General features: G+C 37.2%; 1 protein-coding gene across 3 annotated transcripts in view; it reads right to left on the bottom strand.

The window, feature by feature from the left end:
* Positions 1-16,768, bottom strand: part of ASXL2 (ASXL transcriptional regulator 2) — a 132,036-nt gene that overhangs the window by 41,753 nt on the left and 73,515 nt on the right. For all 3 annotated transcript variants that reach the window (XM_061211262.1, XM_061211261.1, XM_061211263.1), the window contains 2 exons: positions 4,900-5,008; positions 1,038-1,188 (listed from right to left, as the gene is read on the bottom strand). In XM_061211262.1, coding sequence (XP_061067245.1) covers positions 1,038-1,188; positions 4,900-5,008 — 260 coding nt within the window. The remainder of the gene's footprint in view (positions 1-1,037; positions 1,189-4,899; positions 5,009-16,768) is intronic.

Genomic DNA, 16,768 nt, shown 5'->3' on the forward strand with positions numbered 1-16,768 from the left:
ATGCCACCAATTATCTGAATTTTCTCCAGGAGTAGCACACACATTAACACAGAAATGATAATAAAGCAGATGATTTTTCTGTTATAGTTCAAAATCAATAGTTCTAGAGGCACTTAAAATTAATGAGTCAAGTATTCCAACAAGCATCACTCTAACTTCTAGATCCAAAGGCAACTCACCTATGACTCAAACGTAAGAGGTCATCCAAGCTAGGGAAACTCTTGGATGTCTATATTGCTCTGGAATATCACTATATCAGTCCTTATAAAGGAACCAGCATGAGCTGGCTTAAAATCTGTCCCACCATGTATGGCTAAATTTATCAATATTGGGGTAAAAACGATTTGCCCTCTTCAAAAAGACTCTTGACAAGAAGCTACAAATAATTAGAAGAAGAGGTAATAAAATGTATCCTTAACTGGAAAATTCATCCCAGGGAAGCTGTAGCAACAAAGATATTATTCCCTAAAGAAAGTTTTTGGGTAAGCTATGAAGCAGAAACCAAGCAGGAGATGAGAGCAAAGACCAGCAGACTAAATTTAGTCTTCGCTAGTAGAAATGAAAAGCATTATTTTCCTAGTAAGGAGAGAGTTCTTAGAGCAATTAAGTCCTCAAATTTTAAAAGAGAGCATTAGAGAGGTAAATAAAATAAGAGCATCCTAAAAAAGGCTACGGGCAGCCAAGAGCTAAAAATAAACCCAGGTAAAACCCAGAGCCATGTTATCCAATGTGATGGCCACTAGCCACATGTAGCTATTTAAATTTTAGTGAAAATAAAATTACAAATTCAGTTCCTCTGTCACACTAGCTATATTTCAAGTGCTCAAAAGACACATGTAGCTAGTGGCTACTTTGTTGAGTTGGACAGCATAGATGCAGAACACTTCCATCACTGCAGGAAATTCCACGGGACAGTACTGATCTAACTGGTAAGGGAAAGAGACCAACTGATGTGGGGTCTGGAAAAAGAGGAACTATTAACAAGGGCATTTGTCCTACAGCATTCAGTACTGTATCGAGGGATCAGGTGGATTTACCTTTCCTTTTCCACCTGCTCTTTTTTCCCTCCTTGTTGCTGCCACCATCACTGCTGCTGCTGCTGTTCTCAGAACTCTGGGAATCTGACTGACCATCACTGCTTTCTTCTGAACCTTCTGATAGCTCTTTCACCCCATCCGGCACGTCTTTCTGAAAATGTAGGCATCCAATTAGGATTAATCATTACCATTTCAGCAAATAGGAATTAAATTTCTGATATGCATTGTTGTGACTTTTAATTATGCTGATTAATTTTTAGTATTATAAGATTCAGTAGCAGAACCAGCAATAATTTCTGAATTCCTGTCATCTCTCTTCTTTGGGTCAAATTAGTTAATGCTTCCATCCATACTCAAAGATAAAATTATACATGACAATCTTATGCAGGCACAACACAGAGGCTTATATTAGACAAAAAACTTGGTATATATAAATCCAGGTAAATGATGAAATGTTCAGGATAAAATCTATATAATAACAATTTTTTTTTTTTTTTAATTTTAGGGAAGGCTCTTTTATTTATTTATTTATTTTTATATTTATTTGTGGCGTGTTGGGTCTTCGTTTCTGTGCGAGGGCTTCCTCTAGTTGCGGCAAGTGGGGGCCACTCTTCATCGCGGTGCGCGGGCCTCTTCACTATCGCGGCCTCTCTTGTTGCGGAGCACAGGCTCCAGACGCGCAGGCTCAGTAGTTGTGGCTCACGGGCCTAGTTGCTCTGCGGCATGTGGGATCTTCCCAGACCAGGGCTCGAACCCGTGTCCCCTGCATTAGCAGGCAGACTCTCAACCACTGCGCCACCAGGGAAGCCCCAATAACAATTTTTTAAAATGTATGTATACCCATCATCCATGTAATACATATATATATTTGTGTGTATGTAAGTACCACTATGTACTGTAAATTCAGTTAAGAGTCTGGATAGCAAGTGATAGTGCATTATTTGAATCTAACTGGTTCCAAAAATTGGTTAGTAAGTAGCAAGAGTCAAACACAAAAGGAATGGTTTAAAAAAAAACAAACAAACAAAAAGAAAAAACAACAACACATGAATCTTTGGTTTCTGCACTGGATAGTGAGAATGCTAATCAGAAAGGACACCTGTGTCAGCCACAGTATGTGAGAGATATAACACGGTAGTTGTAAGATCAAGAACTAGGAAATTAAGACTTTGGGGGTTTGAATTCTGGCTTTATCTTCTCTTAATTATGCAGCCTTGGTCAAAGTCTTGAACTCTCATGCCTCAGTTTCCCTGTCTATAAGATGGGGTGACAGTACCTACCTTAAAAGATCATTCTGAAATTAAATGAGTTAATAAATATAAAATGCTTAGAACAAGGCCTGGCATATGATAAGAGCTCAATAAATATTAGCTACTATGTATTTATGTAGTATGTAAAATATATACATATAAATAAACACATTAGTGAATGTTATTTCTGAGTTATAAAACTACGGATGATTCTTTTTTCTTCTCAATATATTTTTTGTTTTCCCACATAATTTGTTTTTATAATCAGATAAAAAGTAATTCTGACACATGACCCTCCTACCTATAACTAGTACTCACAACATTATAGTCAAGATAGTAACCTCTGATCTAATAAGGAACTGTTTTTTTCTACTTATGTTTATACTCCAGTGCCATTTCACACTTTCTTAAAATACATATCCTTTATTTTTCTATCCTTTCCTTCAAAATACAGGAAACTTTTATAGAGTTAGTTGCAAACAAGACCTCTTGATCTGTAAGTTCAACAAGTACTTTAAATACAAATATAACTGTCTTCTTAAACTTGTGATCCCTCCAGGATCAACTCATGCCCCAAATCTTAGAATCACTGCACCCCTTCTTTTACCCACTCCAAATAGTTTACGTTTTATTTCTCTAATGTTCCTTGCCTCCATCTCTTTCGCCACTCTCACAGTTTAGGCCAATTATCTCTTCCAAACAATCATAACCATCCTTTTGACAAATTTTCTTGCTTTACTCTTAAGTGTATCCTACATGAATTATCTTCCTAAACATGATTTGATCACGCTATTCTCCAAAAAAACCTCTGCCGTTTCCTCAACACATACCTACCCTCCCTCCTCCTCTCTCTTAACCGCTCAGTCAGGTTTTCAAAAGCCTCCAAAGTTTGTTCTTCACCTAACATTTACCCCATCCTGACTCCTTACCACACTAGCCCACACACAGATTATGGTCTAACCACTCCAATTTACTTTCAAATCCATTCTGAATCCTTTTATCTGTGCCTTTGCTTAAGCTATTCCCTTGTCCTGGAAGGCCCTTCCTTCCATTATTTATCTGCCAAAGTTCAACTCAAATTTTATAACTTTAAAACAACAGAAAAACAAACTAAAACTTCCAGATCCCTTTATTCAAGGTTAATCTTTATTTCTCTATGCTCTCACAGTACTTTACAGCACAGTATGTTTTGTGAGCATGCAATTATTTCAGTAACTATGTGAGCTTCAAGAGATCAGGGACCACAGTTTATCCTTCTTTATAGCCTCTACAGTGTCAGGTATAGAATAGGCATTTAATAAGTGTTATTAACAATATAGAAGGTCTAGAACAACTAAAACCTAAAAGAAACACAGAAAGCTCTATGTGGGACTAGATCCCTGCAACCCTGTGATGTTCAACAAGGTGTTTTAAAAGGAGGTATTATAGGTAAGTTAGATCTTTTTAATGTTAGTGGGCTACACACAACCAGTGAGCATAGTGATGACTACAGCCAAAACTAAAAAGGTAAGAGGGGACAGAGTCCCACATACACATGGACATAGTCATTGCATGCCAAGCATTAACTCTCCTTCTGCTGATAAATTTCCTTTGGGAAACAACCCTTGCCTCAATTCATCTGGCTTGAGAGGGCTTAACCACACTTTCACATCAAGGGTGATCATGAACTTAAGAGTGGCCAATCAGAAGACTCCATATGTTTGGCAATGGCGATCATTCTGGTATAGGCACATGGGCCAAGCCAAACCAATTAAGCCACATCAGAACTAACTAAAGGGCTCCTGCTTCAGTTCCTGAGACTCCTTCTCTCCAGACTTACAGCTTGCAGAATGGGGGTTGGGAGTGAAGTCATGTACAATGAGGAGAAGGCCTGCCTGAGAATGAAGCCAAAAGAAAGCGGAGAGACCCATCCCTGATGACAATCGTTTGAGATCCTGAATTCAGGATGAGTTTCCCTAGAATTTTCAGTTATGTGAACTAATAAATTCTCTGTTTCACTCAAGCTCATTTGAGTTGGTTTTTCTGTTTGTAACTGAAAGGACACTGATAAGTCAAGGTCCCTTTTTAGTGCAGAAATTAGAACTTAGCAAGCCTGTTATGGTAAAAGAACATGGGAATTCAGTCAGATATGGATTCATATTCTGGTTCTGATACTATCTGGCCAACACTGAGCAAGAAAATCCAATCTTCTGAACTTCGGCTTTCTCTATCATAATAAAGGAATTATAACCACAACTCTGAATTGTAATGGAGAATTAAATCAGAAAGTAATATAAAGCATCAAGGCTGTATGCTCCACAGTAATACTCATTATTATTTAAATATGTGACGCCCTTTAAAAGTCACTGGAAGTCATTTTCATTTCATCCTTTCAAAATAATACTATGGCAAAGAATGAAAAATGAAGTTACTTCTCCAATCTACCTACAGATGGTTACAGATTAATTTAAAAAAAAAAAAAAAGTATTGGATACGGGATTGAAAATTTTACCTCTTCCTGAAAGTAAGCTCTTCAAGAACAGAATTCTGTCTCTATGATGCAAGTATTATTTACTACATGTAGTTACTTCCTGTTTTCACTTTTAAAATGACTCCCTAACAAAAATATTTACCTTCAAAGTATACACTCCCATTCTACCTGGAACCTTATAGAAGATGCCCTCTTCACCTCGGGAGTTTGTGTGCAGCATTGCATTCAGGCATGCAAGAGGGGAAGTTCCACTGCCAAAAAAAAAAAAAAAAAAAAGAGAGAGAGAGAGAGAACACAATGATTAGTTTCTGTCTCTGAATATCCTATGTAACACTGAATTAAGATAAAATTAACAAATCAACACTCATTTGACATAAACACATTTTATAAACTATAAAAAGTCTATAAATCTAGAAAGGCTGCCATGGAGAAAATGGACGTAAAACTCCTTCCCAGATATCTAAAGAAAAAATAATTCTATAATTTTCTTAATCCCAATTCAGCATCTAACATTTCAGTCAAGACAAATTTCTCTCACAGAAGTATCACAAATATATTCTCTAAAGATTCTATTTCACTTACAATTTTATTTGTTAATACACCTCAATAAAGCTGAAAAAAAATTTTTTTAATCTGTTTCATTTAGCACAAGCCTTAAATGTCCAGAAGTAAAACAGGGAAGAAAAAGAAAACACACACAGAAATAAACAATATTAATCTCCCTGCATACTGCTGCACCAGACTGAATCTGAGTTATGGAACGAACACATTTCCATGCTCTCTTTTTTTAAATTGAGATATAATTGACATATAACATTGTATTAGTGTCAGGTGCAAAATATAATGATTCCATAGTTATCTATATTACGATAGTCTCTTGCATTTAGACCTATCATGAGATCACTTAAAAAGACACAAAGCAGGCTTTGGAATATTCATCTTCTATGTAGAAACCTGGTTAAAAGTTTACTAATTCTAATATACATTTATCATATTTTCTAGAGTTTTAGGTATATAATAAATTATCTGTAGAAAATACACATATATCATTTTCCTTTCTAATTGTAATCAATTTCATTTTCCTATAGTAATATAAATGGAGATATGTGGCATCCTTAAATTTCAAAAAAAAAAAAAACAACTCACAATATCTGAGGGATAAGGCAACTTATTTGCACATTTCCATATCTCCCTTCTCAGTTCTCTGCTGGTACTACTCAATAACCCAAAGAAGCGTACTGAAGAGGCTGCTAGATATCTTGGGTATCTAAAGATAAGAGTTCTCTGTGGGAGAGAGCAGGACCACTGTCTTTTGGTATTGTGAAGGTGCTGAGGGTCAAAAACTGAAAAGATGGGGACTTCCCTGGTGGCGCAGTGGTTAAGAATCCGCCTGCCACTGCAGGGGACACTGGTTCAAGCCCTGGTCCGGGAAGATCCCACATGCCGCGAAGCAACTAAGCCCATGCACCACAACTACTGAGCCTGCACTCTAGAGCCCGCGAGCCACAACTACTGAGCCTGCGTGCCACAACTACTGAAGCCCACGCACCTAGAGCCTGTGCTCCACACTCGCCGCAGGTAGAAAAAGCCTGCTAATAGCAACGAAGACCCAACGCAGCCATAAATAAATAAATAAGTAAATAAATAGATAAATAAAATAAAATAAAATAAACTGAAAAGATGGAGGACAACAAAGAAAATAAAGGAAAACCTTTTGTTAAAGAAAATGATGAGGAGATGATGAAGAGACTTCCCTGGTGGCACAGTGGTTAAGACTCCACGCTCCCAATGCAGGGGGCCTGGGTTCGATCCCTGGTCAGGGAACTAGATCCCACATGCATGCCGTAACTAAGAGTTTGCATGCCACAACTAAGGAGCCTGTGAGCTGCAACTAAGGAGCTTGCCTGATGCAACTAAGACCCGGGCCAATCAAATAAGTAAATAAATAAAATATGTTTTTTTTAAAAAAAAGAGGGACTTCCCTGGTGGTGCAGTGGTTAAGAATCTGCCTGCCAATGCAGGGGACACGGGTTTGAGCCTTGGTCTGGGAAGATCCCACATGCCATGGAGCAACTAAGCCCGTGTGCCACAACTACTGAGCCTGCACTCGAGAGCCCGCAAGCCACAACTACCGAAGCCTGCTCGCCTAGAGCCCGTGCTCTGCAACAACAAAAGCCACCGCAATGAGAAGCCTGCGCCCCACAACGAAGAGTACGCCCCTCTCACCACAACTAGAGAGAGCCCATGCACAGCAACGAAGACCCAACGCAGGCAAAAATTAAAATTAATTAATTAATTAATTAAAAAGAAAAAGAAAAACATTGAGCATCTCCAGGCTGATTTTCAGTTATGTTTATCTAATTTAGATATTTCCATGTTAAAAATACACATAATGGGGGCTTCCCTGGTGGCACAGTGGTTGAGAATGTGCCTGCTAATGCAGGGGACATGGGTTCGAGCCCTGGTCTGGGAAGATCCCACATGCCGCGGAGCAACTAGGCCCGTGAGCCACAACTACTGAGCCTGCGCGTCTGGAGCCTATGCTCCGCAACAAGAGAGGCCACGATAGTGAGAGGCCCGTGCACCGCGATGAAGAGTGGCCCCCGCTTGCCGCAACTAGAGAAAGCCCTCGCACAGAAACGAAGACCCAACACAGCCAAAAATAATTAATTAATTAATTAATTATTTTAAAAAACCAAAAACAAAGAAAAAGATATCTTAAAAAAAAAAAATACACATAATGCAATTCTAGTCAAAACCCCCAAGTTTGTATCAAATAAACATATAAAAATTGCCAAGAAATTTCTGGGAAATAAATGATGAGAGACTTGCTTAAAAAGATATTAAAATGTACTCTAAGAAGATTAGAATATTAGTGAATAATGAATTACTGAATTGAATAATAATAATTGAATTAGAGTTTTATTGAAGCAATGTGTTCCTGGGGCAGGATAAATAGGCAAATGTTCACTCTTACAGACTGCTGGTGGAACAAAATAGAAAATATAGAAACAGATCACAATAAATGTAAAAGGTACTATTTCTGTGTAGCAGGAAGAAGACTGAGTTATGACATGGTCACCTGTGGTGAGACTCTTTCTCTTCCCCTGAGCAGTATGAGAAAATAATACCTAAGACTTTCAGTCATATGACCATGAGGGAAGTATCTGGAATTTGGGTGGAACAACACAAAGGACAGAGAAAGGAAGGGCTAGGTAAGGATTATAGAGGAAAATTCAACACCCAAAAAGGCAGAGCTGAGAAAAGAGGAAAACAGCAACATTTTTTTTAGCAATATTAGTTATGCCACTGTATCCAGCCTTGCCTTAAGCCAGTCCCACCTTTGGAATTTTGTTGAGGTTTTAAGTCACAAGCAACCGAGAGAGTCCTAAATAAAATAGTTTATTTAATAATTAAATAATTATTTAATTCTCACAGCTGATAATAAAAACATATTCCAAATGGATTAAAGGCCAAAATATAAAAAGTAGAAGGAAAACAGTATAACCTACAGGATAGAGCAACCTTTCTACATAAGAGAGAAAAACCCTCAAACCACAAAAGAAAACCTTAATAACTAAATAAAAATAAAAATTTCTGTACAGGAAAAAAAATCATCAACAAAACTATACCAAGCATACCTAAAAGAGCTTTCTAGGAAAATACAAACAACCAATTAGAAAAAATGGATAAAGGATATGAAAATGCAATATAAATGGCCAACAGAATACATGAAAAGCTGCCCAAACTTTACAGTGGTTAAAGGAAAACAAATGAAACCAAGACACCATTGGTCAGACTCGGAAAAATCAAATATATTCAGGTCTTTGTTAGCAGTACTGTACTAAGGTCAGTTTCCTGGTTTTGATATTGTACTGTAGTTATATAAGACATTACCACTGGAGGAAGCGGGGTGAGGTATCCATGGGACTATTTTTATAATTTCCCGTGAGTATATAATTACTTTTTTAAAATGAATTGATAAAATCCATTGCTGGTAAGGTTATGGGAAAATGAGCACTCTTATATAGACTGTTGGTGGGACTGAAAACTGCTACCCTACCCCCCCATTTCTCAATTCTGCCTTAAGAAAGTAACATGCAAATATCCACTAAAATTAAAAATATTAGGGGCCACTGATGCAACAATCGCACTTCAATCTATCCTACAAAAATAAGGCCACAAAGACTTATGGACATCTATGCAAGGATTAACTCCAGCATTGTTAAAAGCATCAAAACACTAAAAATGACCTCGAAGTCAATAAGAGGATGGTTCACCATATGTTAGTAAGGTAACCAACAGGATATGAATCAATAACAGCAACATTAACAGCAAAAGGAGTGCTAAATTCCAGGAAGCATTCTGGTTAGCCCTCACAACAATCCTTTGAGGTAAGCAAAATTATGACACCATTTTTACAAATGAACAAACGAATGTATTGAGGTGTTAAGTAAGCTGTTCAAGATCACACAGTGATTAGTCAGTGGTGAAGCCAAGATTCCAGTAAGAAGAAAGAAAAGAGAAGCAGAACAGGAAAGAGACTGTTTAAAAAGAACATACAATCAAGTGAAAAGAAAACATGCTATAATCTGTAGTTCAATAACCTATCTGGGTAAAGCTTTGCCCCAATTTTTGGTATTCAATTTCAATATTAAGTACCAACTTTGTTTAGTACTGTTTACTAAGTACACAATAAACTAGGGTCTGTGGGGCCAAGGAGGAAAGCTTTCTTAGTTCAAAGTCTAATGGGAAAGACAGACAAGGGAATAAACTGCCACAAGCACCTGTAACCAGTGCTACCAATACAGACATAAGTCCACAATCCCTGACCCCAAACACTTAAGGCCAAATGTTTCAGACATAAAAATCTGTTTGGATTTTAGAAAGGCAACATGATATGCCATATACTATGTAATATCACCAGAGAGATTAGGGGCAGCAATCCCATAACCAAACACAGTGAAACACATGAATATTCACACTAAGTGGGAAAAACAAAGACTACATATAGTTTCATGTCAGTTTCAAGAGAAGGTGTTGTTGACAAATGAGGTTTGGTACCAAAAGACTAAAAAACTTTTTCAAGCATTTTGGATTTTGGAATTATAGAATCGAGAACACAGGCTTGTATATATAAAGTACTTTAGGTCAGAGAGAAAGAAACAATCTCTTCTAGGGCTTAGTACCTAGAACCAAAAACAAAACCAAACAAACAAAAAGCCAAAAAAACAAACAAGAAAATCCCAACTCAACCAAACCAAAACAAAAAAAAACTCCTTACAGTAAAACCCATAAAAATGAAAGCAAATGGCACACATGTACACCTGGTGAAAAGATGTGGTAACAGAGATACAGACACCATCATATTTTCCTTGCAAATCCGGTGTAATTTTCCTTTGAAGGAAATAAAGTTTCGAAAAACCCACAAGATACACAGAACACTATACTGTTTAAAACAATAATATAGATTTGATTTCAAGAAAACATAAAAAACCAGAGAATCCTTGCAGAGTTTATTTTTATGAATAATGAAGCAATGGCAGAGAAGTAAAATAGGCTACACTGCCCATGATGGCAGGAATATACTTTCAAGAAGTAACTCCAGAATGATATAATTAAATAAAAATAACTGAATAACTTGAAGGAACAGGCATCACCTTCATAAGTGATAAAACACTGGTACTAAGGAGATCATACTGACGTAAAGTCAAGTAAATATAATATGGGGTTAAGTCCTGACACCTGAAGCAGCTGAAGCAAGAACACCTCAAAATATTACATAACTATCATGAGATAATTTAGCTTTTAATTTTTTTGTCCATGCTCAGGAGACTGGCGTTGGAGCAGGGGTTGGGGGCGGCTCTCAAGGAAAGGAACAAGTGCAGTGCTGTAATTTTATGCTGATCTACCCCACGAAGGAAACATACACAAGGCCCAAGAACAAAAGTAACTTCAGTCATGCTGTCAACAGCCTTATTTAATTCTCTCTGCAGTAAAAGTGGTTCCTTAGCAGTAGCCAGCAGGGCTGAAAGACCTGAGGCCTATAATCACACTGCTCAGAGGAAACAAACATAGCAACTCATGAAAAGAGACATCACTGTGTGGCCAAAAGAGCCAGATTTATGTATTCATACCAATGTGAATTCATATCTGAGTGTGGCCATGGGCAAGTCGCTGTAAACACCCTTAATTTTCTCATCTGTGAAACTGAGGAAATACCATCTAATCTGTAATTTGTGCAGAATCTCAATTCATATATAAAGTGTATGTCACAGAGAAGTGATTCAGTAACTGTGGTAGTTACCTTAACAACTTGCTCCCCCATTCCAGTTTCATAATGTTCCAGTGTTCCCTACCTATCTCAAGTGACAGTAACTTCACTCACCCCCATCAATTCTCCACTCTGAAGCCAGAGTGACCTTTTAAAAACAAGTATGGGACACTTCCCTGGTGGCGCAGTGGTTAAGAATCTGCCTGCCAATGCAGGGGACACAGGTTCGATCCCAGGTCTGGTAAGATCCCACATGCCGCGGAGCAATTAAGCCCGTGAGCCACAACTACTGAGCCCATGTGCCGCAACTACTGAGGCCTGTGCACTCTAGGGCCCACGTGCCACAACTACTGAAGCCCACGCGCCCTAGAGCCCACGTGCCACAACTACTGAGCCCATGCACCTAGAGCCCATGCTCCACAACAAGAGAAGCCACTGCAATGAGAAGTCCACGCACGGCAACAAAGAGTAGCCCCCGCTTGCCGCAGCTAGAGAAAGCCCGCGCACAGCAACCAACCCAGCCAAAAGAAAAAAAAAATAACAAGTAAATAAAAACAAGTATGATCGTGCCACCTCTGCCCAGCTTAAAATTCATCCATGATATCACAATGTTCTTAGAATAAAGTCCAGAATTATCAAAGTGACCTGACCCCCCCCACCCTCTCCGATCTGGCCTACTCTAGCCTTCTTTCCATTTTGTAACTTACAATTCTCCTGACTTCTTGGCCTTTGTACTAATTAATGCTTCTGCTTGTAATGATAACCCTCACCTTTTCTCTTAGCAAGCTCCAATTAATTCACTCTTCAGAGTTCAGCCTTAATGTACCCTGTTTAAGGAAGCCATGCCAATGTTGTATAGAACCCAATACTTTTCCTAAATACATATCATTTATAACTACATATATTGTAATGAAAAAGTTTTAATTTAACATGTGACTCCATTGTGGGCCAGCCAGATTCAACAGCATGTGATTTCGCTGAAGCTCTGGGAAGCAGATTCTCTCTTCTCTTCTATATTCAAACCCGAAAGCATATAGGCTCCAGGACCTACAAACAATAATTCTGCAACTATGATGGATGAGCCTGATGAAAATGGAACAAAAATGAAGGAAGCAGAGCTGAGATACTGATCAAACTGCCAGAGCACCTGGATCAAGTTTTGCCAGGTTTTTTTCACTTACATCACACAATTAATTTCCTTTGTTGTTTAAGCCAGTTTACATCGCATTTCCTGTTATTTACAACTGAAAATACCTTAACTGACAAAGCATCTAGGTCAAAAGCATTCATATTGACAGAGGTATGAAAAGGATGCAGAAGAAAAGTGTAGGATATTCAAAGGTGACAACTCTCTCCTACCAGTGAGAAAATATTACGTTTATGAATCCACAGTGTATACTGAATGATGTAAGAAGAGGCAAAGTGCTACTAAACCTGTACAGACGAACTCAAGTACCCAAGATACTCAGAAATATTTATCTTAACTTTTTTCTAAATCTTAAACTTCAAGGACTAAGAAAGAATCAAGCTGAGATCTAGGCATGAAAAGAAAAGTGGCAGAATGAATTACTGTTTTTAATTCATCACTCACTCCATCATGCCACCTTACAGTAAAGAAAATATATTTATTTCCCTGTCCCACTGATGTTGGGCTTGGCCATAAGACTTGATCAGTGAAATGATAACAGAAATGACAGAAACAGCGGCTAACATGTGCTTGCATAGTCTGACTTACTCCTGACTGCCACAAGAGCAGGCCACTGATTCCAGGAGAACAGAGAACCCACAGCCTAGAGCCAAGCCAAGGCAACAATAACTGAGCCCCAGCTCCTCTAAAGACATGAAGAAGAAAAGGAACTATTCGTTGTTATAAACCACTGAAATTAAGACTGTTATGCAGCAAAAACTGACTAATAAGCCCTGTATAATGCAAGGAACATCCGCTTTCTTAGCAATACTCAATACCGGACAGTAAAAAATTTATATCCAGCCAAGATGTCATTCAAACAAAGAAGCAACAGAAAGATATCAAGCCCATGAGAACTCAGGGAAAAGACCACCCATAAACTTAAATCTAGCCAACAAAGAAATAAAAAAATTCAGGAATGGAGACATGTTTAGAGAAAAAAAAGTAAACAGCTGCAATTATAGTGATATAAGAGAAATGCAAATGCTTTCTATTTTTTTCAACTTTCATTTTAAAAATGACAACACACCTTCAGAATTTTTCTATTTTCTTTTCCCTCAACTTCAGAGATTATTTAGGAATTAATATCCTAAATGAAGTATATTTATAATCTTCAGTGAAAAAATTAGCAATTTTCTTAGTTTCTTCAATTAAATGCAATAAACAATGGTTATTCCTGGCTAGTGAATTTCAGGATATTTTTCTAGTGTACATTTTTTTCATTACTGATTGACCTTTTTTTGGTCATCAGGAATCATTTTTACAAAAATATTAAACAGTCCAAAATACATGAATAAATTATTAAAACAATATAACTTCTGAAACAGAGTAAGGCTCTTTTTCAAAATCACTTCCTTTTCACAGGGCATGCTATTTAAAACAAAACAAAAACTAGAACAGCAGGTAAGGGGGCAGGGAGACTATATACAGACTGAAGTGCAAGACTTCCAAAGAGAAAAGACACAATGAATAGCAAGGTATTTGTTGACCAAGTATTGTACAAGAAGAGACACACTCAAAAAGAGAGTCAGTCACAGATGCCCACAAATGCAAAGAATAGGGATACCTATATGTAACATTTAAAGATCAAGAGACAAGCCAAAGATGAAGGAGCTGGGAGGATTCAGTGGTTTTAGAATGAGTATGTTTAGATCGCATCACCAAAACTTTTAATCATTTCAATTATAGGGTAATGATCTTTAGGGGGAAAATCAGCTATTCCCTTGAAGAATATCAATATAAAAGCAATCATGACATTTTGATAATAACGTAAAAAGTTTGTTACATCAAAGTATATTTTCAAATAGAATTACAAAGGCTTTGCAAACCTATTACAGAATAGCTTACATGTGAAAATTTACCTTTAATCTAAAGTATGTTTGATAAATGATTCATTATACTACAAATCTGTTTAGGCACCCATGCTAAAGACTTCTTTGTGTAGGGATTAAACTGTTACTTTCTACTTAAGCAATAAAATAAATGAATATAGAAAATCATAACCCACAGAATAAGAGAAGAATCTATGAGTTCATACTAATATAAATAAATGAACAAATCAATGAATGGGGGAGAATTCTTTGCAGTGTAATTCCAACTAACAAAGAAGAAATGATGGAATTAGAAAATCACCATATGTGACCACCACACTGCAGGCAAGTATTATCAGTGGAAGTTGTGGTGGACATACTCTAAAATGACCCCCAATTATCATCACTTCCTGGTATATCCTGTGTAATCCCCTCCCCTTGATGTAGGTGAAACCTGTGACTTGCTTCTAACCAATACAGAATACAGCAGAGCGGGCAGAACAGTGACTACATTACGAGAAAGACTGCAGTATCCTTGCAAAGTGACTCTGACTCTCCCTTGCTGGCTTTAAGGAAGCATACAGGTTGGGGAGGCCCAAGTGGCAAAGAACCCATGGTAGCCTCTTAGCCAACAGCCAGCTAGGAACTGAATCACCTCATTTTGATAAACCCCAAGGATCTGAATCCTGCCAACAACCACCTAGCTTAGAAGTGGTTCCTTCTCCAATTAAGCCTTCAGATAAGAACCAACACCTTGGTTGCAGCCTTGCAGAGAACCCAGTAAAGCCATGCGCCCAGACTGCTGACACACAGAAACTGAGATAATAAATGTGTGTTGTTTTAAGCTCCTAAATCTATGATAATGTTGTTAAGCAGCAACAGATAACTAACAATGAGATGCTAAAACCAGTGGGCAAAGATACAATGAGAAACAAGATATTTACACAGTCTCAAAGTATCTCCCTCCACACACAAGATGTTAATTACAAACGGGGAAATATTGTATCTTTATAGTGGAGAACCTTGGCAAACATCACATAAAATAAGGGATCGGAGTAATCAACACCAATAATGGGATAAACTGAAATCACACACTTTTTGATATGATGTAGTGAAAATGACATATCATTTCTGTGACATTCCTGCCAAAAATGTACAACCTGAATCTAATCATGAGTAAACACCAGATATATCCAAACTGAAGGACAGTCTACAAAATAGCTGGTCTGAACTCTTCAAAAATGTCAAGCTCATGAAAGACAAAGACTAAAAGAATGTTCCCACATTAAAGGAGACTGTAAAGATACATGAAAACTAAATGTAAATGCAATGTGTGATCCTGGATTGGGACATCAGTGGAAGAATTATCAAATTTAAATAAAGCCTGTTGATTAGAAAGTAATATTATATTAATATCCTGATTTTGATAGTTACACTGTGGTTATGTCAAAGAATATACTTGCCTTTAGAAAGTATACTCAAGTGTTTAAATGTGAATGGGGCAGCATGTCTACAATTCTCAGACATTTCAGAAACACAAACTAGATAGATAGATAAAGTATATAAAATGTTAACATTTGTGGAATCTAGTTAAAGTTATATAAAAATTCTTTGTACTGCTTTTGCAACTTTTAAGTCTAAAATTAATAACCCAAATAAATAAATAAAAAGCTAAAAATATGCAATATATACAAGAAGTCTATAAAAACAATATGGACCAATGAAAAAGTATGAAGTGCTAGTAAGTGCTACAACATGGATTAACCTCAAAAGACCACATATTATATGATTCCATTTGTATGAGATGTCCAGAAATGGGAAATCTACAGAGACAGAAAGTAGCTTAGAGGCTGGCAGTGGGAACTAGTATTAACTGTACACACGTATGAAAAATCTTACTGGGGATTACAGTGATAGTTGCACAACTCAGTAAATTTGCTAAAAATCACTGAACTGTACAGTTAAGACAGGTGAACTTTATGGTATGTACGCTACACCTCAATAAAGTTTTTAAAAAAAGATGATGTGGAAAAGAAGCGAACTTGGTTTCTCATTCATTGAACATTTACAGAATAGCTACTGTGTAACTGCACGGGGGTAAGTGCTGGTGATATAAAAAAAAAAAAGTGGAAGTTTCCGTAAGTACACATTCTTACATTTTAATGTAAAAATAAATGAACTGGGACTGAGTGCAGCCAAATGATATGACTCTTTATTTCCTAGTGTGTGCGTGCGTGCATGTGCACACACACACTATATTATCATTTACGATTAATTAACATTTCCCTCCCACCAGAAAGATGAGGCAAGTTGGTACAGATTTTAAATGTTCAGTAATGTAAAAATTTAAGCCACAATTGCAAATTTGCTATCAATTCAGGAACTGAACAAAATCAGAAACTTAAGGTTTAGAACTTACTAAAGATCTCTTCTAAAAATTAACTGATAACCTTTCCCATAACTAATCACGCCAATTTCTCCACTGAAACAAAGTCTGGACATTTTCACTATTGTTTTCTTTCATTTTTAGTTTCTTTCTGGAGCTTGAGGATACAAATAAAACTGTAAGTGAAGTCTGCAAAAGGGTTCATAAACATACAAGGCCCATCAACTCTCAGTAAAAATCTTTACCTTTCTTTATCTTGTCTATAGCTCTCCTAATTCTAAAGGTCCTTCTGGCACTCTTAAAGAATTTACTCACTTGTTACACCAATTCTGTATCATCACATTGTAGGCAGAA

Source organism: Eubalaena glacialis, chromosome 14 (genome assembly GCF_028564815.1).
Source record: "Eubalaena glacialis isolate mEubGla1 chromosome 14, mEubGla1.1.hap2.+ XY, whole genome shotgun sequence".
Classification (NCBI taxonomy): Eukaryota; Metazoa; Chordata; class Mammalia; order Artiodactyla; family Balaenidae; genus Eubalaena; species Eubalaena glacialis.